Source organism: Mirounga leonina, unplaced genomic scaffold (genome assembly GCF_011800145.1).
Source record: "Mirounga leonina isolate KUSES-001 unplaced genomic scaffold, KU_Mleo_1.0 Mir_176, whole genome shotgun sequence".
NCBI classification, from domain to species: domain Eukaryota; kingdom Metazoa; phylum Chordata; class Mammalia; order Carnivora; family Phocidae; genus Mirounga; species Mirounga leonina.
This window is the reverse complement of record NW_023270454.1, coordinates 2,228,909-2,255,373: the sequence shown is the minus strand read 5'-3', so window position 1 is coordinate 2,255,373 and position 26,465 is coordinate 2,228,909. Positions and strand designations below refer to the sequence as shown.

The 26,465-nt window shown below is 54.5% G+C and overlaps 1 protein-coding gene and 1 long non-coding RNA gene across 6 annotated transcripts; one reads left to right on the top strand and one right to left on the bottom strand.

Moving 5' to 3' along the window:
- The first annotated feature begins 63 nt into the window (after positions 1-63).
- LOC118022070 lies at positions 64-10,053 on the top strand. 2 transcript variants are annotated; one of them, XR_004682372.1, is made up of 4 exons: positions 64-299; positions 581-663; positions 3,984-4,388; positions 9,841-10,053. It is a non-coding gene; the product is annotated as an uncharacterized LOC118022070 (long non-coding RNA). The 2 variants fall into 2 exon arrangements; XR_004682371.1 differs by having other exon boundaries at positions 3,980-4,388.
- On the bottom strand, positions 5,076-25,856 carry DMTN (dematin actin binding protein). 4 transcript variants are annotated; one of them, XM_035022508.1, is made up of 16 exons: positions 25,614-25,856; positions 16,813-17,017; positions 16,463-16,537; positions 15,885-16,040; positions 14,919-14,963; positions 14,490-14,589; positions 14,047-14,103; positions 13,682-13,834; positions 12,604-12,728; positions 11,902-12,007; positions 7,379-7,443; positions 7,190-7,238; positions 7,001-7,008; positions 6,760-6,825; positions 6,409-6,489; positions 5,076-6,294 (listed from the first exon to the last, which is right to left on the bottom strand). In XM_035022508.1, the coding sequence occupies exons 2-16, from the start codon at positions 16,828-16,830 to the stop codon at positions 6,181-6,183; spliced, it is 1,218 nt and encodes a 405-aa protein (XP_034878399.1). In that variant the 5' UTR covers positions 16,831-17,017; positions 25,614-25,856; the 3' UTR covers positions 5,076-6,180. The 4 variants fall into 4 exon arrangements, with proteins under 4 accessions (XP_034878399.1, XP_034878400.1, XP_034878401.1 ...); XM_035022509.1 differs by lacking the exon at positions 6,760-6,825; XM_035022510.1 differs by lacking the exon at positions 16,463-16,537.
- Between the last annotated feature and the right edge of the window lie 609 nt (positions 25,857-26,465).

The following is a 26,465-nucleotide window of genomic DNA, read 5'->3' as shown; positions in this document are numbered from 1 at the left end:
GCCTGGTCCGCCCCGCCCCGGCCCGCTGGGGGCGCCCGCCGCCCGCCGCCCGCCGCCCGCCGCCCCCAGCCCTGGCCGGGCCAGGCCCGGCCCGCGCGGTCGGGAAGGAGGCCGGGCGCCGAAGTGTCCCGGCCCGGCAGAGCGGGGGTGGGGGGGAGCCCTGGAGCCCGGCGCCGCAGCGGAGGGGCGCCGCGGAGGAGCAGGTTCACGCGGCCCCGTGGGGGGAGCCAGGTGGCAGCGAGAAGGACGAGTGGGACCGGGAGTTTCTTCCGCGAGGAATGGGAAGGTTTATGGGTCCTGTAAGTCTCTAGATGCCCCTACCCCCACCCCCTGTCCAGCACAGTAGCCACTGTCGGCACGTGGCTGTGGAGCACCGAAACAAACGTGCTAGTCCAAATTGAGAGGTGCGGAGGGCGAAGTATACCCCGGATTCTGAAGACTTACTGCAAAAAGAAAATGTAAAATAGCTCACTCGTGATGTATGCTGATGACCTGTTGAAATTGTAACATATTAGATCTATTGGGTTAAATGAAGTATATGATGAAAATTAATTTCACTTGTTGCTTGTTCTTTTACGAGGATACAGCACTGCTCCAGAGGTCCTGCAGAGGAAGTAACAACCGGCCGGGCTGTCCTAGCAGCGCCAAGGAAAGAAACAGAAGGTAGGTCTCCTATGTCAAGAGGCCTCCTGCCCCGGAAAGTTGGGCCCAAGAATTACACAGGCAGAACCCTTAACAAGAGCAGGAATGTCCAGGACATTTCCTGGAATGTCTAGAGAGACAACCCCACCAGTTTAAAGCCCGTTTCCCCTACCGCCTCCACTGCTACCCTCCAACCCTCGGGAATGAAAAGATCTTCCTGAGGAGAGGGCTGGTATCTGTGCAAAATGTATTCTGCTGACCACTGACATATGATGAGAGGGTCAGGGATTAAGGGTGGCACTAGAGGAGGTTAGCTTCTACCACAAAGCTGTAGGATCTAGAGCTGTGGGGTCTTGGGTTTCACTGCACTAGCCCTGCCCTTTGGGGCCCATTCACCGGTCAGGCTGAGGCCCAGGAGAGGCAGACCGCTCCCAGGGTGGCTGTGTACCCTGAGTGGAGCCTGGAGTCCGGCCTAAGTCACCAGGGGTGGGGGCAGCATTCTGCCCAGCCCAGACATGGCTAGCATTTGGATCTCAGTTCTCTGACAGCTGCTTGGGAAAAATAAATGTTTTTATTTATTTATTTAGAAAGGAGGGTCCTCACCCTTTTTTTTAAGATTATTTATTTGACAGAGAGAGACAGTGAGAGAAGGAACACAAGCAGGGGGAGTGGGAGAGGGAGAAGCAGGCTTCCCGCTGAGCAGAGAGCTCGATGTGGGGCTCGATCCCAGGACCCCGGGATCATGACCTGAGCCGAAGGCAGACGCTTAAGGACTGAGCCACCCAGGCGCCCCCAAAATAAACGTTTTTAAATAGCCCATCTGCGCCATTTGCAACGACGTGGATGGAACTGGAGGGTATTATGCTGAGTGAAGTAAGTCAATCAGAGAAAGACATGTATCATATGATCTCACTGATATGAGGAATTCTTAATCTTAGGAAACAAACTTAGGGTTGCTGGAGTGGTGGGGGTGGGAGGGATGGGGTGACTGGGTGATAGACATTGGGGAGGGTATGTGCTATGGTGAGCGCTGTGAATTGTGTAAGACTGTTGAATCACAGACCTGTACCTCTGAAACAAATAATACATTATATGTTAAAAGAAAAAGAAGAAGAAGAAGAAGAAGATAGCGGGAAGGGAAAAATGAAGGGGGGGAATCAGAGGGGGAGATGAACCATGAGAGACTATGGACACTGAGAAACAAACAGGGTTCTAGAGGGGAGGGGGAGGGGGATGGGTTAGCGCGGTGATGGATATTAAAGAGGGCATGTTCTGCATGGAGCACTGGGTGTTAAACGCAAACAATGAATCATAGGACACTACATCAAAAACTAATGATGTAATGTATGGTGATTAACATAACATAATAAAATTAAAAAAAAAAATTAGAAAAAAATAGCCCATCTGCAAATGGGCCCCTGTGAGGATCCCTATGGGAAACGGGAGGAGGCTTTTAGGCCAGAATGTAAGGAGCCTGTTTTGTGTCCGGAGAGGCGATGGGAGAGCTGGAGACCCGAGTCCAGTCTTGTGCTGGGCTTTTCTGGGCCTGCTTCCTTAGGGAAGCAGCTGCAGGGATTAAATCCGCTTTCCCCAAGGAACTCTAGGTGATAGTGGGAGTGCATCAGGAATCCATAACCTTTCATTTGGCTTCACTTTTAAATTTTTATCTTAAAAGTTCTAATAACAGTCAGTGGACACATTTGTATGTGTTACATGCCCAAAGCGTTAGAGCCCACCAAGGTATGGTGACCCTTGAACAGCATGGGTTAGGACTGCTTTGGTCCGCTGATACATGCAGTTTTTAGATAAATACAGTATAGTACTCTAACTATATTTTCTCTCCCTTATGATTTTCTTTCTTTTTTAGAAAAAATTTCAAAGTTTAATATTATTATTATTTAGTAAACTCTACACCCAACTTGGGGCTCGAACTCCCAACTCTGGGATCAAGTGTCACATGCTCTTCCAACTGAGCCAGCCAGCCGCCCCTCTCTCTTATGATTTTCTTAATATTTTCTTTTCGCGGGGTGCCTGGGTGGCTCCGTCAGTTAAAAGTCTGCCTTCAGCTCAGGTCATGATCCTGGGGTCCTGGGATCAAGTCCTGCATCAGGCTCCCTGCTCAGCGGAGAGTCTGCTTTCCCTCTTCCTCTGCCTCTTCCCCTCCCCCTGCTTTTGTGCTCGCTCTCTCTCTCAAATAAATAAATAAATAAATAAATAAATCTTCAAAAAATATTTTCTCTAGCTTACTTTACTGTAAGAACAAGTATATAGTGCATATAACATAAGAAACATGTTAATCGACTGTTTATGTTAGTAAGGCTTCTGGTGAACAGGCTAATAGCAGTTAAATTTGGGGGCAGTCAGAAGTTATATACAGATTTCTGACTTTGTTTTCAAACAACCCTCATGTTGTTCAAGGGTCAGCTGTATTTAAAGTCTGCCAGATTAGCTCATTTGGGAGAAGACCTCTGAATAAAGCCATTCCTCCTGTCAGTTTAAATGAGGGCCAAGGCTATTGCTGGGTGAACTGTTTTAAATGCGCAAGTCACTAAGCCCAGCTCCAAGAAGAGGGGACATTGACGCTGTGCTAGCTCCACGGGAGGAGTGTGAATGGATTTGTGTGCATTTTTAAGCCATACAATTTTGTAAGTACTTATCTGTGTGGATCAGGATTTTCCTGATACAGCGCAGCCAAATACAATAGTGAATTAGCTCCTGCATGTGATAAAGAGGCAACTGTTGGACATAAATCTTGACTTAAAATTTTTTTAGTCATCAAAGTTTCTTTGTTCTCATTCATTTTCATCATAAGTAGCTATAAAATTCAACTTGTAAGTGTATTCCAATTACTAATAATAAAATGTAATTTTTTAAAAAAGGTTTGCCACTGAAAAGGTTTGGAAACCCCTGGACTAAGTGATCACCAAGGTTTTGCATCTGTTCATATGCATGTGCCTGCCTACAAGAGTGGGGGGGGCGGGGGGGTGTGGTGGGAAGAGGCACTGAGAGATTCTCCTAAGGTTTTGTCTTAGGGACCCAGCTCCATTTCAAGTCTCTCCAAATCTCAAGAACTTAAAATGCTTTCGGGCTCAGCGTGCAATCTGCCCACCAAAAGCACTTCCCAGTGACCTGTGACCAAACACTGCCTCAGCACCCCTTGCTGCTCAACACCCAGCAACTCTGTGGAACATGGGGTGCTGGCCTTGTCACCACTGTATCCAAGTACCGGAACAGGGCAAGCCCTCCAAACATTGGCTGAACACCTAAAATTGGGTAACTGTTCCTCTCTCTCTCTCTCTCCACCTCCTCGTCTGTCCTCCCTGTTGCCCCTCGAGAGGCAGCTGCTTATACTGGGCAAGTCCTGGGTTAGCAGTCGAGAACCTTGCAGGACTATCTCCACTCGTTACTTGCATGTAGCTTCAGGCTTCGGATGAGATGAACAACGGTCTCTTCTACAACCTTCTCTTTCCGTGAAAGGATTAAAATGATCTGAGCTACGGACCTCACAGGCTGTTGAAAGGAGAAAACAATGTTGCAGATGTACCAGAACTCCTACAACTTAAAATAATTGTTCGCATTTGAGATTCTTACCCACTTTGCTTTTGTTTCAGCCAAAAGGGGTGGAAACTCGTCTTGGGGGTAGCAGACTTGAATCAGGTCCCAGCTCTTGGGTTCACACTCCAGCTCACAGGGTCCCTCTGACAGCACGCCTCCTCGTGCGCCCACATCGGGGTTCTGTCTGCCAGGTGAGGCCGGCCCCTCCTTCACCGGCACCCACACATGATGTCCTCCTTCTGATCTTCCTGTCAGCTCTTCACCCTCTCCACCCACCTCCACACTCCAGTTCCCTGTCTGTGCCCCCCTGGGAGGCCTTGCCAAGTCACCCAAGACCATGGTACCCGCTCCTCCCTCAGCCTCCACTGAACCTGCGGACCACTTGATCTCACCCATAGGTTCTCCAGTGCTTGGTTTTCCCTGCCTGCTCTTCAGTAGTCGCCTGACCGCCTACTCATGCACTGTTGACCTTCTCTGTGTTTGGCCCCCCCATCAGACTGGGAGTATCAGGCCCTGGAGGGTGCAGTCATGTCAGATGTTGATGAGCTTGACTGCCAAGCTGAGCGTTCAGGGCCTCAGCACAGGACAAGCAGCCTCTGCCCCCAGCTGGCTTTCGTATCAGTCTCCAGAGCGTGACTGTCTGCCCTTCCTCCACACCTCTGTGCTCGCACAGCCCCTGAAGAAGGGCAGCAGCTGGGACGCTGCTAGGCCAGCCCTGCTTCCGAGGCCCGGGCTTGCGGGAAGGACAGTGGGGCGCTGTCTCCATCTCCTCCAACCCTCAGGGCTCCCCATTTGAACCCTCACTCCCAAGCCTTCCCTCAGCCTGGCATCACCGCTCCCTCTTACCCAGATCTGGTGGCTCAGAAAGAACAAATAGATTTGGGGACCCAATGCAACCTTTTAATTCCAAGCGGAGTCCCCCTCCCACAGCATTAGCTCACACACACACACTGGAAAGGGATGCCAGGGTCTGGGCAGGAACAAAACCCAGACCCAGGCAAAAATATATATATAATTATATACACATATGTATCTGTAGAGAAGAGAAGCTGGGAGTGTGATTAAGGTAGGGCAGAGAGTCAGGAGAGAAAGCAGCTGGGGGGTGCCCCAATAAATTACATTCTTTAGACAGCGTGGTGGGGATGCAGGGGTATGGGCAGGACCTGGTAGCCAGGACACTCAGCCTGGCCTCTTGATCCCGTCCAAGGTCCTGGTTCTAGCCAGGACCTGGGTGCTAGAAGTCTAGCTGACTTTGCCTGGAGGCTGACGGTGGGCCAGGGTTCTGCAACATCTCCACTCTAAGCCAAGGCTTCTAGGGAAGCCACAGGGCTGGAGCAAGAGGCTTTGAAGCTTAGGAGTCACGAGGAGAGAACATGGTGAGCTGGAGGACAGGGTGACCTCGTTGCTAGAGGCTGAGCTCAAGCTGCTCCTGCTAAGAGTCAGGGAAGCCAGAGGCCCCGGTGCAGGGGAAGCTGTCCAAGGTGAGGTGAGGAGGCGTGCTTGGGTGCACAGAGTCCTGCGGCTCTCCCTGCCTGCCTGGCGGCTTCCCACCCTCACCCTCTTCCTAGCAGGCCCGAGGGTTCTACCCACCCATTGGTCAAGACTGCCAACATGCCTGACCACTAAGTGCTGCCTTCCTTTCTCGTCACTCTCTTATGGGGACCTTCCTGTGGGGGTGGGGTGGGGAGAGGGTGCAAACATTATCTCTGTGTGTGCTGGGCTCCAGACTGGGTTTGCCCTGTGCGGTGAGGACCAGGGAGGAGGGAAGGGGGCCCCTGGCTCCTTGTGGGGAAGCAAGTTCATGTCCCACAACCCCAGCACTGCAGAGGTCTTGGCTCCCCCTCACCTGGGGAATGGAGCCAACTCTACCTCCGTCCCCCCACCCTGCTCCCCGAAGAGATGATGCTTTGGGGTCTAGTGGCCCCAGCTCCAGAGCCCTGAAGCAGAAGGGGAGAGCGTCAGTCATGGAGTTGCGGGGGGGGGTCAGAAGAGAGAAGCCTTTTTCTTGAGTTCATTCCGCTTCCACAGGGCCAGCTTGCTAAACTCTTCAGGAGACATAGAGAATACCCTTGAGAAGTCCTCGGCTGACAGGTGTCTCTGGAAAGGGGACATATGGAGGCAGCTTAGGGACAGGGGCTCGGGGCAGGGCCAACTGACCAAGGGAGCACTCAAAGAGGCCCCAGATTTCCCCCACACATTTCCTCTGCATACCTCAAGCCTCATCCGATCCACACCGGGAGGCAACTTGGTTCTCCCCTTGTTGGTCACCACCAGCATTTCGTAGGGAAAGATCTGAGGGAGAGGGGCGGGGGTCTCCTGTCACCATAGAGTCTCCTGTCACCATAACCCCCTCAACTCCCTGGGCCCCTTATCAGCCTGCAAGGGCCACTGGGGCTCATGCCATCTTTGCCAACCATCTTCCCAACTTCCCTGCTGCCCCTCCCATCATCGACCCCTAGTGCATTCACTTCCTGGCTTCTCCCCACCGGCTGGCTGGCCCACCCCCACTGCAGATGGTTCTGTCCCCTGCCCCCCACCCCTGGCTCTGCCCCTGCCCCTCACCTTCTGCTCCAGCACACAGGGCAGGGAGTTCCCCCGGTCCATCCTCCCCCTCTGGCCCTCTCCGTTCTGGGGAGACCAAAGCCGCAGTGAGCCAGAGTGGGGCAGGGAGACCTCCCCAGCCTTACCCTGGCTTCTTGTGTCCTCACCATGGAGTTCTGTGGCCCCACACCCCCCCCCCAACTCTCCAGTCACCCGTCCATGTCTTCTGCTGCTCGGTGTGTTCCCTCCGGAAGGCACTCACCTGCAGGCCTGTGGGAGACAAAAATCATTGTCCAGAGGCAGCCCTAAGGTCAGCAGGCCTCCAAACCTGCCAGCTCAGCCTCCCCGACCTCCAGCCACAGCCCTGCCCACATCACAGACGCGGGTTGCCCTGGGGCCTGCTGAGGCCCCGTTCCCAGCTCGCCTGGCATTGGGCGGCCCTGCCTCTCACCTGGGCTTCCAGTCTCACTCCCAGAGGGGCTGAAGTCTGTGGACTGTAGCTAGAAAGGACACAAAGGGATCAGAAGGAGGCTGGAGAACTCGGCACTGCTCCCCCAGGGTGCCCAAGTAGCTCAGTCCCTCTGAGGTGCCCGAAGGCACACTTCCCTCACGGTCTGTGATCTCTGGTCTGGGACCTTACCCGGCTCAGCGTGGTCCTGCCATAGGCGGGGAGAGAAGACGACTTCGATGTGCCTGCATGCAAGGCTGCAAGAGAGCAAGAGGCCCCACTCAGTGCCTTTGGTCTATCATTCCCGAGAGGGCTGCCTCCCTGGTCTCCCCTGCCAGAAGCAAGGCAGTGAAACATGGACCTGGGGGGCCCGGGGGGGCCCCTGTTGGCTTCTGGCTCCTGCCCATTACCTTCTGCAAGTCGCACTGTGCAGCCGGCTCTGAGCTAACTAACTACACATCTGGGGGCGCCTGGGTGGATCAGTCCGTTAAGCATCTGCCTTCGGCTCAGGTCATGATCCCAAGGTCCTGGGATTGAGCCCCGCATCGGGCTCCCTGCTCCGTGGGAGGCCTGCTTCTCCCTCTCCCTCTGTTCCTCCCCCCTGCTTGTGCTCTCTCTTTCTCAGATAAATAAATAAAATATTTAAAAAAATAAATAAATACACACACACACACCTGGGTGAAATGCTTGAGTGTTAAAATTGATAGTTAGCCAATGATGGCCAGAGGATGAGGCTCACCATCATAAAATGAAATTCTGGGCTACAAAAATATATCTGAAATTTAGTCAAAATAATTGAATCATTACAATTTTATTATTAGCAATATTAGTAATCAAATCTCAGACGTTTGATGATACAATACAGAAATGATCATTTCCTCTGCACCATCAGCTGCTAGACTGTACCAGCAGTCAATATACGTCACATTTGTGGGGCACCTGGCTGGCTCAGTCAGCAGAGCATGGGACTCTTGATCTCAGGGGTCTCGAGTTCAAACCCCACAGCGTGTGTAAAGCTTACTTAAAATTATATATATAGATTTCCCATTTGCAAGATCAGATGTAACTTTCAACTTACACATTTCATGATATCACTTAGCTTTCTTGCACCGCAGATTGTAACTCAAGAAAACTGGTTTCAGTTAACAGGTTTTCCTAAAAAGAACTTTGTAATTAAGATTCTTAGTTTGGGGCGCCTGGGTGGCTCAGTTGGTTGGGCGACTGCCTTCGGCTCAGGTCATGATCCTGGAGTCCCTGGATCGAGTCCCGCGTCGGACTCCCTGCTCGGCAGGGAGCCTGCTTCTCCCTCTGACCCTCCCCCCTCTCATGTGCTCTCTCTCTCTCTCATTCTGTCTCAAATAAATAAATAAAATCTTTAAAAAAAAAAAAAAGATTCTTAGTTTGGCCATATCGCAAAACTCTTTCATATCCAAGTGCTTGAAATCATTGGCATTCTATGGCAATCATTTTGATAAACATCTTTTTTTTTTAAGATTTTATTTATTTATTTGTGAGAGAGAGAATGAGAGACAGAGAGCACGAGAGGGAAGAGGGTCAGAGGGAGAAGCAGACCCCCCGCTGAGCAGGGAGCCCGATGCGGGACTCGATCCGGGGACTCCAGGATCATGACCTGAGCCGAAGGCAGTCGCTTAACCAACTGAGCCACCCAGGTGCCCTGATAAACATCTTTAAAGTGTATTTATTTAAGTAAGTAATCTCTATACCCAATGAAATGCTCGAACTCATGACCCCAAGATCAATAGTCACACGCTCCTCTGACTAAGCCAGCCAGGCATCCCGATAAACATTTTTGTTTGAAGGTTTAGCCTTGATAGATTCAAAACTATCAAAATTGTCTTCTTAAAACATCCTTTTAAAAGCTGTTGTTTGGAAGTTTGGTGAGAACAAAATGTGTTTTGAGGAACTCGTTTTTCTTTTCTTAATACTTTTTTTAATACTTTTGTGCAGGAAATTATCTTTCTACAAAGATCATTCATTACTGAAGCATTTCACTTTTTTAAAAAAAAGATTTTAATTTATTTGATAGAGAGACAGCACAAGCAGGGGAAGGGGCAGAGGGAGAGGGAGAAGTAGACTCCCTGCTGAGCAGGGGAGCCGAATTCGGGGCTCAATTCCAGGACCCTGGGATCATGACCTGAGCTGAAGGCCGACACTTAACAGACTGAGCCACCCAGGTGCCCCAGCATTTCACTTTTGTGAGAATAAGTATACATTTACATTTCAAGTGACTGATAGAATTTCAACCTACAAAACACATAAAATTTTCACTTCAAATTACTTTTAGAATGCTTATTTATGTTTGAAAGTGACCATTTCAATGTTACTACAAAGAATGACATGCCTGTTCATAATTCTGAAATTGTTGAAGGCACCTGGGTGGCTCAGTAGGTTAAGTGTCCGACTTGCTTTAGGCTCAGGTCATGATCTCAGGGTCCTAAGATCGAGCCCCACATTGGGCTCCGGGCTCAGCATGGAGTCTGCTTGGGATTTTCTCTCTCCCTCTGCCCTTCCCCTGCTCACACGCTCTCTCTCTCTAATAAGTAAAAAAAAAAAAAAAAAACCTTTAAAAAAACTTCTGAAATTGTTGAGGTTGATTAGCTATGACCGTAACCTATGCAATCATGTGTTCACAGGTCACATACAAGTTCAGGCATGCCAAAAATGATGATGAGGTAGACATTTGGCTATTCTACTTTGCAAGGCCGAAATGGAAGTTAAAAAGCTAATTTTGACTGAATAGCAAAATCGGGTGGAACACGAAGATTGAATCCAACCTTCGGGGCATCTCTCCATCTGCCTCTTTCCTGAGGCCTTCGCTAGTCTACGTTCTCTAAAATGGCCCTATCGTAACTCTTCCCACTCATACTGAAATATCATCCTGGGTGCTCTCAGTGACTCTGTGGATGTCTGTGTACCTACGGCCCTTACGGCTCCTTGAATCCCACACGCCGGTGGCCTCCAGCTCCACTCCGCATGAGGCAGCCCCTTCAAACGACCACCTGGGGTCTTGTCCACAACGGCTGCACCTTGCCCTCCGAAGCCCGGGAATCCCACTTTGCAGCCACCACGCCACGCCCTTCCCTGTCTGCCGCTTCCCCTCGGCCTCACTCCCAACACATCTGTTCGTGTCATGCGGACCTCCGGGGTCTTGATCTCCCCACCGCCACCCCCGACCTTCGCCCCGGGGGTCAGCAGCTCCCCCGGCCCCTCCTCCCTCGGCGCCTGCCTTATCAAGCCCTAACCCTGGATCAGCCTGTTGCCGGCGGGCCATGGAGATAAAGCCCACGCTGCTAGACTCCCTCACTACAGACGGACCACCGTGCACCAGGGCCCCTTCCCTGCGGCGGCTAGTCCAAACCTTCCCAACCTCACCCAGCCTCACCCTGCTTCTGCTCAGCAGACAACCTCAACTTCTCCTGGCACCCGCTCCCAGACCCAAGTCCCCAGCCTGCGGAGCAAGAGGCTTTTCGAGGAGGCCGGAGGCCTGCCTCCGCATCCGGATCTCGCTGGGGGCGGGAGCGCTCCAGGGCACAGCCTCGACGTCCTCCCTTCCCTCTCTTCTCTCCGTGATGCCGTTTTTCTCTCAAGGTCTTACTACTATACACAAGCTGAAGACTCACCTTGCCCTGCAAGCTTCCAACTCAGTAAGACCTGGCTCCCACCTACATGTGCTTCGAGCCCAGCATGTCCCAAACTGGTCCTTTTGTTCTTCCCCCAAGCCCCCTCCCTCATCATCTCCGTTCGGCTGACTCCAACTCCTACATGTTTTTTAAACCCCCTGCCCTTCTCTGGACCTATGGACAGCTTTAGCCCTTACCCAGCCCATTGGGAAATGCGGTGGAGTGTCTCCGAAGAATGCCTCTCCCCTCCCTTGAGTCTAGGCTGCCCCTGAGCTGCTCTGACCAACAGGAGGTAGGAGGAGTGATGCTCCGTGGCTCCGAGGCTAGGCTTTTAGAGGCCTCAGAGTTTCAGCTTGGGTTCTCACATCTCCCTCCCTCAGCTCCAGCCGTGCTGCTCTAGGGAAGTCCAGACTAGACTCAAATGATTGAGGCTAGTACCCAAAGCTCAGGCCACCCCCGTCTCTCTGGCTAATCCCTGCCACCCCAAGGCCCACTCTGGGTTCTGGAACTGCAGGCTCCTGCAGGTCCTGTAAGCTGGCCAGAATGTTTCCTGTTCCTTGCCTCTGGGCCCATGCTGTCCCCAGTGTCCGCAGTGCCCTTCTCCCCCACTCACTTTGTCTCTCTCTTCCAGACCTAATTACCCCCCCCCACAGCCCTCTGGCCCCAGGCCCTGTCATGGTCCCCTCGAAGCACTCACTGTGTGCCTCTCATGTCATCACAGCATGGCCCCACTACACTGACCCCAGTTTCCATTTAATTTCCATGTCAATTTCCTCCTGGACTGGAAGCTACTGAAGAAGAATATATTTCTGACTCTTTCTAATCCCCAGTGTCTAGCATATGCTAGACATTCAATAAACGTTTGGTCAATGAAATGAAATTGGCTCATTCTGCTTTAGCTGATAGTATCTTTATCATCTAGTCTTATTCCATGACTGGTATCCTTGCCCTAAGGAGAGCATGAATGCCTTGATCTTCTGTCCCCTGTCCCCCCATATGATAGGCAGACTCAGACTCTGGTTCTGGCCTCGAGGTCTGGCCAGGTGATTTGGGGGTCCCGGCCGTGGCACTCACAGGTATGAAAGGGTGTCCGGTCGGGCAGAGAGCGGGTTTTCCTCCGGATAGGCAATGACTTTTCCATCTCTTCTTTCAAGATCATCTTTCCCAAGTTGGAAGTAACCTGGGGAAGGAGAGAGGAAGACTTCCGTACTCAGTTCTTCTCTCCATCGGAGCTGGGTATCTGCAGGCAGGACTGGGGACAGGTTTCCAGAGTGGCTGGGCTGTGCCCTGGAGCCCGTGGGGCCTGTCACTCTGGTCTGATGGTGCTACCACGCTGGGTCTGGCCACCCTCGAGAGCAAGGAGTCGGCGCTGCTCCGTGTAACTGCATCCAAGTGGCCTCTGCATCCCAGGTCACTCTCCCAGAGCACCAGCCCAGGCCACTCTCGGTGACCTTTCCATGACTCCTAACATCCTCTCTCCTGCTCTCCTTACTCCTCTTCCCACAAACTTAGCCTCCCGGAAGCCTGGCACTGGGAGGTGGGCACCCTTTTCTTTCCTTTAATCCCAAGTTAACTAGTGTTCCCCCAAAGCAGCATGAAATCCTGGTGTCCCTTCAGTAGCAGCAACCTGATGTCCTGGGAAGAAGGGGAATTCCTCATGTTCATACGAGGATGTTTTTCAGGCACGAAACCATTCAGAACAGAACAGCTAGAGACCTGGGACTTTTGTCCCCAAGAAGACACGGGCAGGGTGGCTGGGGCGAAGCGAGATGCTACCTTACTGAGTTCCTCTCGCTGACGCTCCCTGAGAGCCTTCATCTCCTCCCCGGAGTCATCATCTTCCTCCTCTTCCTCTTCCTCTGCCCCCCTCCGAGATGCCTTCCGTTTCCTCCATTCTGTCTCTGGGGAACACCGGCAAAGGCAGGCTCGTCAATCCACCATTCACTCAGCAAGCACGTAGCAGGTGCTGGCTTTGTGCCTGCCACTGGGCTGCCCCTTCAAGGGAACACTACACATTATTTTGTAAAAAATAAAAGGAGGGGCGTCGGGGGGGCTCAGTCAGTTGGGCATCCGCCTTCAGCTCAGGTCATGATCCCAGAGTCCCAGGATCGAGCCCCACATCGGGCTCCCTGCTCGGTGGGGAGCCTGCTTCTCCCTCTCCTCCCAGCTGTGCTCTCTCTCACTCTCTCTGTCTCTCTCTCTCTCAAATAAATAAATAAAATCTTTTAAAAAAAAGGAAAAAATTTTCAAAAAATAAATAAATAAAAATAAAAGTAACAGGGGCACCTGAGTGGCTCAGTCAGCTAAGCGTCTGCCTTTGGCTCAGGTCATGATCCTGGGGTCCTGGGAACAAGACCTGTGTCGGGCTCCCTGCTCAGTGGGGAGCCTGCTTCTCCCTCTCCTCCCTGCTCCTGCTTTCTCTTGCTATCTCTGTCTCTCTCTCTCTCTACAACAAAGAAATAAAATCCTTAAAAAAAAAAAAGAAAAGTAACATTCTCTAGCCTTGTGATAGAGCTGAGTAGGCAACACAGTCACACGACCTAAGTGCACTGGGGACCAAGACCTTGTCTCATTCCTTTTTCTCTTTTTCAGAGCTCCTATCACAGAGCCTGGGATGCTGATGTTTGGTCAATGTCTGCTGAGTGGTCCAGTAAGTGAACGGAAAGGGACTGAAAGACCAACAAGCAGGGCCACAGACACCAAGAGCTAGCGGAAGGCAGGGAATAGTGATGAGCCAGGGGGGTCATGAAGGACATAGGGTGGCAGTGCAGAGAAGGTGGGTTCGTGGAGCTTCAACAGGGACTGTGAGGCGGTGTCCTGGGCCTCCCCTCCCCTCTCCAACACGGTCTCCTACCCACGACTGCCAGCGACGGGGGGCATGGCCAATAGTCGGTTTCAATCTTGGCGGGCTGGTTGGGGTCAGGCGGCTGGGCTGCAGGGAACTTGGAGGACTCGATGATGAGGTCCTCGATGAGGTGCTTGCTCTGAGGGCTGCCTCCCGTGGACTCTGCAGGCGGAGGCCAGGGTCAGTCCCCACCCCAAGCCAGGCCACCTGGGCCCACCCTAGCCCCCAACTCCCTCTCCTATCCCTGTTCACACCTGTGGCACCGTGGGTGTGAAAACATGGCACAACAAAGGGCACAGGGCAGAGGTTATGTGTGTTATGAACAGCCTTTTTCCCATGGCCTCCCAGCCCAGCTCAGTGAGGGGAGCCCTCACCTCTCTGCTTGTAGATAGGTGGCTTCTTGTAGATGTTGGAATCCGGGCGGGTGGTCTCTGTGGACAGGGAGCAAGAGCCGATGAGAAGAAGGATATGCTGATGGTGGCGAGGCCAGCTCAGTAAGGAGAAGGGCACAAACAGGATAGGAGAAAGCAAGGAAATTCACAGGCTCCTGCCCAGAGCCAAGACAGAACCAGAGTTTCTGGAACTGTCCCTCAGGGGGTTGGGGCTTTTTGCACTTTTCTCGTTGGGTGGGAGCAAAGGCATGACAGGGCCCATTATTTTGGGGAGTTCTGCCTGGGGTCCTGGCATCAGGGGGTCCGGCCATTCTAGGGTGAGGATATACCCCAGAGAGTAGAGGATTGAGAATAAGAAGCTTGGGTCCCTGTAGGAAAAAGAGGTCCTAGGGAAAGGGTGCCACCACACTGACAGTAAAACCTACCAGGATGGTGGAAATGGGGTAGGGGGGTCCGGGGGGTCCCGGTGGTTCTTGGGGCTGAAGCCTGAGAGATGGTTCCAGGGGACCGGCTCTCCGCCCACACCTGCAGAGCAGAAGTGTGGTTGACTGAAGCTCCCAGGTCCCCCACTCTGCCCTCTCCAACCCATGGAGACCCTGCTTCACCTCACTCCACCAGCTCTGTCCCCCCACCCCAGCAGCCCATGAGCCCCCAACCCCAGGGCAGAGGAAGGGTATCCAAGGACTCGACCTGCTGATGGTGTCTGACCCAGGGAGTAAGGGTTAAATGAGGTCCTGGGTCAGACAGACAGATGGACCCAGAGCTGGTCGGCGACAGGATGAGGTCATCCCGTGGGCTCTGCATCTGTGTGGGGGTGGGGAGCTGGGCAAGTGTCAGGTGTGGGGCAGACTCACCTCTGGGGATGGTGGGGGGGATGTGGATTTGGGTGACAGTGAGCGCTGCGGATGGAGAGGAGGCTGGTCAGAGCCACAAGGGTAGGGGGAAATGCTCATCCCTAGAACCCTGGAGGGGCCACTTCATCCCCCACCCAACTCTGCACCCTTGCCCAACCAATTTCTGAGCCACGTCTTCTCTCTCAGTCCTTGCCAGTTCCCAGCACTGGCCCTCCATCCTTCTCCCTCTTAGCGCTGTCCTAGGCAGAGTCCTCTCTTTCTCTGGATGCGTGAAGAAGGCATGGATCTTGCAGCAGTGTGCTTGTGCTCTGAGGGCCAACTGAAGGTGGCTCTGGCCCTGTCCTCAGAGTCTAGCACCCAGGGGGAAGGGCCAAGAGCCACACGCATCCAGGATGGAGTCTGGGCTCCGTGCAGGGCAGTTACGTCTCCCCACAGCCTGCCTCCAGCTCACTGCTCAGCTGTGACACTATCCCTTTCTGGAAGACAGTCTACAGAGTAGTTGCTGTGAGTTATCTCTGGCACTGAAATCGCTGGTGAGGTAGATGGGCAGATGTATCACCTCTATTCTACAGGAGGGGAAGCTGAAACCACACCTTCACATGGTCACTCAGCGAGGACTTCCAGCCTCCCAGTCCAGTGTTCCTGAGGGCTTTGGGCTAATTTGCTCTTTCTGTCCATTCCCACGCTTCTCCTCCACGGCCCCGGCCCCCAGCTCCGTGCAGCTGCCATTCAAACATGGCCTCCCCTGTTCTCTACATGGAATACCTTCCAGCCTCCAGCCGGTCTCTGCCTGCTCTCCACAGACACTGCCTGGACCACTGGTTGATTTCTGCCCACAGTTCCCTTTCTTGTTTTGGAGTCTGGCCTCCAGGAAAGGAAGCATGAGAGGGATTCCACCTCCTCCCCTGTGCGGCTGGGGGAGCCCTTCCCCCAAGTCCCGTCCAAGAGGAGCCTCCCACCCCTCACCTCCCGGCTTCTGGGCAGCTCCACGTGTTCCAGGACAGAATAGGTAAAGTGGGGCTCATAGATCATGAGGTCAGGCCGCTCGATGTCCAGGATGGCCTTGTCCTTGGGGATGGCAGCCAAGTCCTTGTAGCCCAGCACTTGATTGTCCATCTTGGCCTGAAGGGAAACGGTAGGAATGGAGCAGATGTGCCGAAAGCCTCACCTAGAGTACTGGCCTTAGGAACTAGACTTGCGATTTATCAGGAAGAAAACAGGCAGCCATTTGAGATGCCAGTTCCTATTAGTTAATAATTCTATTGTTTTAATTTTAAGGGTTTAGAGAGTCACCTTAAAAAATGATAGTCCTTCACCTAGCACTTCGGGTACAACGAGGCAGGACCAGACCAGCAGAAGGTGGATGTGGGGAAACTTCTCTGGCTTTCTGGCTTCTCTCTGCCTAGCAGCCCTGGCAGGACCATGGTCTGGGAGGCTCTGGGTGAAGCGGCCCAGCGTGTCCCCCACCCCACCCCCTCCCTGAGGGTGCTGGTGGCCTGAGGGTGCTGGTGGCCTGAGGGTGCTGGTGGCCGAGAGGTACTCACCACGATGCTGGAGGGAGAGCCGGGAACACTGGAGCCTCGGGAGGAGCTGACGCTCCCAGGGGAGGTAAGTGGTTGCTGGGGAGAGTGAAAGGCGGGCGGGTGGGAATGAGCGTGCGTGCCAGGGCCGGGAGCGGGCAGGGCTCTCCACCGGGCGGAGGGCCCCGGGCGGAGGGCGGGAGGGGGCGGCGGGGGCGGGGGCGGGCTTCCCTAGGCCTCTGGGAACCCGGCGTGCGGCGCCGCGGGCAGCCACCAGGTGGCACCGTCGACTCCCGACCTGACCCTCGGCGGGGAAGCCTGGCCCCACCCGCTGCCCAGGCCACCGCCCGGACGTGGGGGCGGCCCCCGCGCACCTTCTGCAGCCGCTCCATGCAGCAAGGGGCCGGCCGGTCGGGTCACTCGCAGAGCCCCGTGCGCGAGGGGAGACGACAGGGCGTCAGGCTCGGCCCGGCTCCTGGGCGCCGCGCGCTCGGGGCCACGAGAGCAGAAAGTGCGGTCCGCCGGGCTGTGGCGTCCTCATCCCTCAGTGACTCTCCGGCTGCGGACCGAGTGCCGGGCCTGCGAGGGGAGGGAGGACGTGCGGGTGAGGGCGGTGGGGCCCCGGATCTAAGGGAGCTCGGGAGAGCAGGGCGGAAGGGAGCCAGCGCCCTCCAGGGTTCCGGCTTTCCGTTCGCTCAGCCCCGGGAAGGCCAGCGCGCGTGGGGACGGCGAGGCGGGAAAGCGGAGGGGCTGCACTTGTTTTTGAGCCATTGTTCTCTGGCTGGAAAGGAAATGACTACAGGGGTCAGCCGTTCCGGTGCAGCCTCTACATTCCTGCTTTGTCACACCTGCCGGGCCCTGCCCTGCCCTGGGCCCGCAGGCCGGGTTCACGCCCCGCTTCTCACTCCCCACGGCCCTTGCCGCGTGGCCTCTCTCTCTGGCTCTCTGCTGGCCCCTGGCCCTCTTCCCCCCTCAATCCATTGTCCACTGTGCGCCCCTCTGTCTCATAGCCCAGAGGGTCCTACTGAACCTATGAGGTGGACAGACGGGGAGGATGGGATGGAGCCAAACTGACTTGGCATGAGTGGTCAGGTCATGGGTGGGGGGGGGGGTGCCACGGAGAAGGGAGGGGAGGCTGGAGGGAGCCCACATCCCTTGTGTCCCTGTCCCTGTCCCCTGCCCGGGGTTCCACTGCAGGGAGGATGGGAGTGGAGACTGCAGGGAGCCCACAGCCCCCACATCCCTGTCCCTGTCCAGCAGTCAGTCTCACTTGCAGGCATGTGATTTGGGGCCGAGGCCACATCCCAGCTGTCCGAAGCCTTCTCAGGACGCCTGCGCGCGGCTGCCCTCTGCCCTCTGTACGGTTGCTTCACTGCAGGACAGCACCCCTGAGGCTCAGCAGGAAGCCATCCCGCCCCACACTGCTCTCTCTTTGCTCCTAGAGAGCTGGGTCTTGTCTGCTGCAGTAGATTATGAGTTCCCTGGGGCCATGTCTTGGTGTCTTCACCTTCAGCCTTCATCGCTAATTCCCTTAGCAAAACTCCCCCTGCCCCTTGCGCTGGACACATAATAACTGTTCAGCGAATGCCTGGCTGAGCTTCCAGCAATGGTGGCAGTGGGACTATCTTTCCATTTGCTGGCCGTGAAGAGAGCTGATGGCTACAGCAGGTACAGGGAAGAGGCAGCATAAGGTAGAGATTAAAAGCATGAGCTCTGGACTGGAGTTCTTGGGGGTGAGTATAGACTCTGCTACTCAGCAGCTGTGTGACCTTGGGCAAGTTACTTACTCTCTCTGTGCCTCACATTTCTCGTCTGTGAAATGGAAGACAGTATTATGTCATGGCGAGACTCTGAGTATTAGATAAGTTATAACAGGTAAAGTGCTTAAAACATTGTAAATTCTATGTTGAGTATTAGCTATTATTATTTATTTTTCCTCAAGGACTAATGAACTTAGATGTCTCTTTCATAGCCATTCTTTACCGCAGGGGGTAATGAAAGACTGAGGCCATTGGTGCCCCCAATCTTATCATCTGTTACTTTGTATCAGACCATTCTTCGGTTCACCCTCTCTCCACCACCAAAACCACCCGCTTGCTGCCCGAGCAGCCCTCACTCCCACTTTCCTGCTTCTGCGCATGCCCTTCCATTATTCTCTGTCCACCTCCTTGTCTCCCAGATCCCACTTGTCCTTCAGGGTCCATCCTAACCCTCCTCCTCTCGGAGGCCTCCCCTACTATTCTAGTCCTTCTGATCACCCTTCTCTGAATTCCAGTGGGACTGAAAAAAAGACCCATATAACTTAGCCCTTGATTATATGTTGCCTAAAACAGGAACATGTTTTTTTCACTAACCAGAATGAGTGCTAACTTCTGGAGGGCAAAATAACAAAGCAATTGCCATCATTTTTTGAATGCTCATGCTAGGTACTTTGATAGCACTTTATTTTTTTTAAGATTTTATTTTTAAGTAATCTCTACACCCAATATGGGGCTCGAACCTACAACCCCAAGATCAAGAGTCACATGCTCCACCAACTGAGCCAGCTGGGCTCCCCTAATAAGCAGTTTAAAAGGATGATATGTTTCATCCCCTCCAACATCCCTATAAGGTAGACCTATTTTACAGATGAGAAGACTGAGGCTCAAAGAGATTAAAAAGTTGTCCAGAGTCATGGAGCTGAAAATGACTGTGTCTTCAGCACTGGCATGGTTCAAAGTGCCTAGCTAGTACTGTGCCAGGTGCATTGTGGGGATAGACTAAAATCTGCCACATTTCTCAAGTCTTCTTAGAATTCTAGAGTCAAGCTTTCTCCAAGACAAGTCCCTTGCTGTCAGAGTCACACTAGGTATTTGGTGCCCATGGAAGGACTCCATTCCAGAGCTTTATCCTTCTCCGGCCTTCTTAGCTCTCACTTTGTAATGCTTTTATAACTAGGTGTCTGAGGATCAGCATAAACTCTAATACATATTCAAAGAGCTGTTAGCTCTCTTTCACTCCTCTCTGATCTTAACTGTGTTTTTTTTTTTTTTAAGATTTTATTTATTTGTCAGAAAGAGAGAGAGAGCACAAGCAGGGGGAGCAGCAGGCAGAGGGAGAAGCAGGCTCCCCGCTGAGCAAGGAGCCCGATGCAGGACTCGATTCCAGGACCCTGGGATCATGACCTGAGCCAAAGGCAGATGCTCAACCGACTGAGCCACCCAGGCGCCCCTGATCTTTACTGAGTTAATAGCCATTGTCACACTAGCTGTATGCATGGCTTAAGCCTTAGAGCCAAACACTCATTCATTCATATATCTACCCACCTATCCATCCACCCATCCACCCATCCATCCATTCATCTATCCATCCATCCACTCATTCCTCCACTTGTCCATCCATCCCTCCATTCATCCACTCATCCATCCATCCACCAACCATCTACCCACCCACCCAATCATATATTGCTTTATCCATCCATTCGTCAAATACTTCCTGAGCACCTATTCTGCAATAACCACAGACAACATTCTGTGATAAGTCTTATGGGGAAAAGAAAATGAGGCAAGGGAGCCAAGCTGCCCCTGCAGAAATGAGAAATGTATATAGATAACTCCCACGCAAAGCAGATAAGATAACAGAAGGAGCTGTGAGGTCACAGGACGAGGAACCATTTCTGCTGGCGTGTCGGGAAGGGAAAATAAAAAAGATTCCTTAGAGGAGGTATTTGAAGTAGGCCTTGAATGCCCAGTTTGAGTTCGTGCAAAAACTAAAGAATGGATTCTTGAAAGAGAAGGAAGGCAGCATGAGCAAAAGTAGGGGCATGGGGCGGTGGGGGGGAGGTGGGGAACGGGGAGCACTGAGTCTGTCTAGGGAACAGCAAATATGGCTAAACTGTAGAGCTCATGAGATTGAGCTATGTGTTGGGCAAGAGGTTGGGGGTCAGATTATGGAGGCCTCCAACCCAGACCAGGGGATTTAGATTGCATTTTGTGGGCAACAGGGTCCATAGAACGCTTAGAAACTTTTTTCAAACAACGAAGAGACAGATCCAAGCAACGCTTTGGGATGATGAATGTGGCTGCAGCCTGGGAGGTGGGACTGGACAGGAAGGGGCAGCATGGACAGAGACCAGCCTGGAAGGTACAGGAATAGTTCCAGCATGGGCTTGTGAGGGCCTAGACCTGTGCGCATGGCCCAAGATGGACAGGAGGCAAATGGTAGAGATCCTAGAGGCAAAATGTGCCAAACAGACTCGATCTGGAGAGCTCCCCAGGGCAGGGGTAGGTGGCTGACTCAGAGACAGAAGAAGGGGCAGCAGTGAGTTCACTTGATGCCTGCTTGAGGTGGAGGTGGGTACAGTTGATGAGCAGGTGGAATGTCCAAGAGGAACCAAAGGTTGAGGGAGGGGTAGGCTGGAGAGATTTAGGAGTCATCTAACTAGAGGTGGTAGTCGGCATATGAGGTTGCCAAGGGAGAAAGAGGTTCAAAACCAGCATCCTAGGAAACACCTAGGGGACTAGAAGAAAAATCATCACAGATGGCATGAAAGGGACCAGGAAAAGGAGATGGCTTGCTCCTTGGGGGCAGGGGGTGTATCTAGTGCACTTGAGTGCAGTAAGTATGGAGAACGAGGGTGGGAGGGAAGGGCTGAGGAAAAGTCATGAAGCCAAAAGAGTCTGTGGCCAGAGGAGAGAAGTGCTAGAGGGAGTATGGCTTTCCATGTCAGTGGCCTCCAGGAGCATTTCCAGAGGAAAAGTGAGGCCTCCTTGTCAGGGCAAGCCTGGCTAGGACACAGGCAGGGGAGTGGGACAGAAGGGCCGGAGGGGGTTGGAGAGTGGCTTTGGAGGAGGCCAGATTGGCTGAAGGTGTTTAAGGAAAGGGGAGACTGGAACTCCTTTGTAGGCACTGGGGAGGGAAGAGTGGAGAGGATATAGGGTCCCTGCAGGGGGAGGGATGCGGTCCAGGCCCAAGTGGCGGGCTGGCTTTGGAAGGAAAACTTGGGCTTCCCTGAAGGACAGGAAAGGAAAGTTGGTATCCACAATACAGGGCCCTGTAGCCTGGGCCAGGCCCTTATTTTCCCAGGAAAAGTGACAGGGAAGGCCATATGCAGATCTTAAGGTTGGTGGGACAGAGGCTGAAGAGAGTAGAAAAGGACTGGTGGGGAGTGAGGATGGCTGAGCCACCAGGGAGAAGAGAGTTTCAATGTGTTCTGGAGCCTCAGGCTGAGCCTGGTGGTGGCCTTGGCACCCTCCCCTTGAACATCAGTGTGTGTGTGGGGAGGGGGGACGGGGGGTACTGAGTGGGGCGATGACTGTATATCAGAGAGGTACTCACCCAGGCAAGGAGGGAGGGGAAGGGTCCACGATGATCCAAGTCACAGCGGGGCACAATCATGCCCTGAACCCACACTCACACGTGCACCAACACTGCCTTCAGCCATAGCCACTCAGAAATGTGATCTGAGGGCGCCTGGGTGGCTCAGTTGGTTAAGCGACTGCCTTCGGCTCAGGTCATGATCCTGGAGTCCCTGGATCGAGTCCTGCATCCAGCTCCCTGCTCGGCAGGGAGTCTGCTTCTCCCTCTGACCCTCCCCCCTCTCATGTGCTCTCTCTCTCTCAAATAAATAAATAAAATCTTAAAAAAAAAAAAAAAAAGAAATGTGATCTGAAATAATGATGTCTCTGCTCTGTTCCCCAGACCCTTCCTATCCAGGGCGGTCTGCAAGCCTGTGCCTGTCCCCTGGGCTGGGTCTCCCCGCTGAGCCTCAGCGTCTCCCTTCCCTGGGGCCACACTCCACCAGGGCTGGCTTGCCAGTGCCCAGTGTGGTAGAGCGCACGCCAGCCAGCTGATCGCTTACCTTCCAGGGCACGGCATTTTAATTTGGGGCTCGCCTTAAGAAGTGAAGTTCTTACCGGTGAAATTTTAAGGAAAAATGTGTGGGGTGGAGTGTCCTCTCTCTCTCTCTCAGGAGGGAGAGGGAGAGAGGAAGGAGAGGGGGAGGGAAAGAGGGTTTTCTTGGCTTCTCTCAAATCCCAGCATGCAGGCAACTGCTTACTCCCGCCAGGAGCGGCCCCCTCCCCCAAAGCTCCTTCCCTCTCAAGTCAACACCCACCGTCCCCCTCCCCCAGTCCTGACCTTCTCTCCCCTCTGGACACACCCGGCCGTGTCACACAGGCACAATGCGCTGCCCCCATCCCAGCAGCCTCCGGTGGACAGAGACCAAGAGGGCAGGCTGCAGCAGGAAGGGAGGGCGGGATGGAAGGAAAGGGAAAGAAAGGCGGTGGAGGCAGGCAAGCCCAGGTGGTGGAGAGGACCTCCCAGCTGCTCACTCCCCTGGGATGGGGGTGCTCCTCACTCGTCCATCTGTGCCCCGCCCTCCCGGGGCGCAGCCGCGCCTTATCAGGGGCCACCAGCCCAGCCCCGCCTCTCGCGGCCCGCCTGGCATCTGCCTCTCCGCAGCGACCAGAACCTCTGGGCTTCGGGCTGCGGGGTGATAAACCCCGAGCGCCCATCCCAACTGGCTCCTCCCTGGACGGGGAAAAGAAGAAGGCTCAAGGGGCAGAACCACAGCTGGGGGCCTCCCGTCCTAAGTCCTAAGCCAACCAGCGCTCGCGCTGGGCCAGCCACTGTGCCAGGGACGTGCACGCATCCCCTCTGCCCTTCACGCAGGCAGCGCCCTCCCCATTTAGAGATGAGGAACTACAGCGGAGAGATGACATGCCAATGGCCACCCAAATAGAAGTCAGGCTGGAATTCCTACCCAGACCCGTCTCAGGTCAAAGCCAATGGACACTTCTCAGCGGGTCCCCGAAGATCCCACTTCCAGCTGAACTTGGGCCTTGGCTAACCTTACGTGATGGAGCCACCCAGATTCCTGCTCCCCGGCCTTGCCTGTGGACAAGGAGCAGGGAGGCCCCGTGCCCCTGGGCAGGGTCAGGCCAGGCTGGACTCTGGTGGTGCAGACAGTAAGCGAGTTGTGAAATGAGGCAAACGAGCGTCCAAGCGGGCTGAGGTCAGGGTGGGCAGGAACTTTGCCCCTCTCCCTTTTCTCTAGTTTCACTCACAGTGGGACCACCTTGCCTTGCCCCCTCCCTGGTCCTTCTCCACTCTTTCTGCTTTCCATTCCCCTTTTCTTCTCTTTCTTCATCTTTCGTCCCTCGGCTCTGTTTCCCTTTCACACTGTCCTGCTCCCGGCCCCACCCCCACAGTTACTGTGGCAACAATTCAATGCCAGAAATAAAGGCAGGATCCAGCTAGGTCACCAGTTCCCAAAACAGCATCCCATCCCAGGGTGGAGTGGGGAAGGGCGGGCAGGGGCAGACCAGCAGCAGCAGGGGAGGCCCGAGGGTGTGTGCGTGTGTGTGTGTGTGTGTGTGTGTAGGGGGCACCCACGCTTGCCCCGAAAGGGCGTGCGAGAGCAGGGGAGGGCTCCTAGCTTGGTGCCGGGGTTCGTGGAGCACCCCCAAAGCCTGTACCCTCTCTCCCCTTTTCTCCTTTCCTCCTCCCCATCCCCATTTTTAAAGCCCTGCTCCATCTGCTAGGACGAGGGTTGGGGTTCTTCTAATACCAGCACTATATAGCACCCTCTCACGCTCTGATGGAGCCCCAGGCAGGGGCAGGTGGGCCCCCGAATCTGGGTCCCGGTCTGAGAACCCCCCTGCTCAAGGCCCTGCCTGGTCTTTGTCCCTGATGGCAGCAGGCCTGGGCCCAGGCACCCCCTTCCATTCCTCCTACCTCACACAAATATGCATCTTTTCATCCAGTTTCTCCTAGATCACTCTCGGGTCTCTGTAGCCGTTCTCTCTGCCTTCCCTCTGAAGAGGCCTCTCTTTCTGAGTCCCCCCCAACCCCTCAGGCTCGCGTGGTGGTCCTCAGCATGTTCCTGCTCTGGTCTCTATTTATAGCCGGTCCGGCTGGTTCGTTATGCTGTCACTTACACAAGCTGGATTGAGAGGGAAGACACAAGGGTCTTGTGTCCCAAATTCAGCTTCTGAATTCTGGGGATATCACTATTCTGGTGTCCACACACACACACACACACACACACACACGTGAGCTCCAAAAGAGGAATCCCTACAGACCTGCACTACGACGTGAACAGTATGACTCAAGTGTTCAGCATATGGAGAGGCCAGCAGCACGGCGGCTCACACGCGGACGCAGCTCCACACTGTGTGGACTTCACCCACACACGCAGGAGCCCACACTGAAACACAGTTGCAGAACCCATGCACCCTGCTTGCAAGATCACGCCCCCACTCTCCCGGCAGGGCCCCCACAGTGACACACGGTGTCACTGACGCCCCCTCACCCCCACGCACTGAGCCTCCCCGGCAGCCGTTCTCCATGCTCACAATCACCCGCGTCACGTGCTGACACCCCCTCTCTAAGCTGTGCACGTGTCCCGGAACACAGTGCCCCCCATTTACCCATTCCCCGGGAGCATTCCTGCTCCCCCGTTCCCAAGGCCTGACTGCCTTCCTTCTCTTACACCTGCCCCTGCTCCCCTGACTCTCAAACCCTGGCAACACCGTCCCCCGGGAGGGAAACACCAGGCGCATCTGCCCAGGAAGGGGCATAACTAGCAAAAGGGTGCCTCTGGATCCTTCGGGGCCTGAAGGTCTGCTCAGCCCCAGCCCCTTCAAGCACTCCAGCAGGGGGTCAGGCCTGCGGCCACGCCCTGCCACCCAACCTCAGTCTGCGTTCGGCTCTCACTGCAGCCTGGCCAGCCAAGGGCGAGAAAGGGTCTCCCCAGGCACCTCCCCACAGGGAGCACACCCATCACCACCAGCATTCAGGTGTCTGTGTGTCCGGCTCCCCTCTCAAGATCTGTGGCACACTGGGAGGGAGACTGGCAACCCCTTCCTCTCTCCTCCCTACGCGCTCCCTGTTATTCAGCAAAGAAAGAACAGCTCCCCTGCCCACCCCTGTCCCCCTCATCCCATTGCTTGGACTTCTGCCCAGCACAGCTAGGTGAAGGGGGTACTGGGTGACAGTATAAAACACCCCGACCCTCTTTCTCAAATCAGGTTTGAGGAGATCAAACCCAGCTAGTCCCAGGGTCTGGCCACGCACGACCATTCTCCCACTGAACAGGGGCCACAGCTGACCCCCTCCCCGGAGGATCCCTGCCACCACCCAGAGCCCGAAGTGCCCACAGAGGGGAAGAGAGGTGGGAGACCTTGGCACCTACCTCTTCCCAGACAGTGGGGCCCAGACGCTCTGAGGCCCCAAGGCCGGGGCGGCAGGCGCCGGCCCGGGTCCCAGGGCTGCCGCTTTTTCTCAAGAGCCAAGGTAATAGGCGTCTCTTCCAGGAACCCAGCCGTGCTTTCCCAGAGCACAAATAACAGGAAAAACGCCGGCTTGGGGTAGGTGGGTGGGGGGGGAGGTGGCACAGGAGGGGACCTACGCTCTGGGCCCCCACCCCCTCGTCCCCACCCTGCTTCTCCACGAGCTGGCGCTTGGAGCCTGCGTCTGGCGGGGCGGGCCCTGCCCCCTCCCTCCTCCCTCCCTGAACCTCCCCACCTCCAGCTGATAGCGTGTGGCCGGCCCGAGGGGCGTGCATCTGTGTCTGTGTGTGTCTGTCTGCTCTTCCACCTCGATCACTCGCTGCAGCTCAATCCGTCTCAAACAAGAGGAGCATTAACCGGGCATCATGACGAAGCGGAATCGGAAGCAGACTCGGCGAGCTGCTGGCCTTTTTCCCTCTCCCATGGCCCCAACCCTGTAACACTCATGCTCGCTCACACGCACACATACACACACACAGCCCCTCAAGCCTCCGCAGAAACAGCCAGGGTTTGAGTTGGGGTGGAGGCAAAAGGGGGCTCTACTGATAACCGAGGGGTGACAACACCTGGCTCCTCCCAGCACCTGCATCTCCTACTCATCACCTAAAAGCAGCAACGCAGGCCTCTGGGGGCCCTGCCTCCCTGGGGTACTAAAGGGCACAGATGCTCAGGGGCAGGGAGAGGGCAAAATGCCAGAATTGGTCACCCAAGGAAGGATTCACCCCCTCCTGGGGAGGCCTGAATGGGAGGATCTG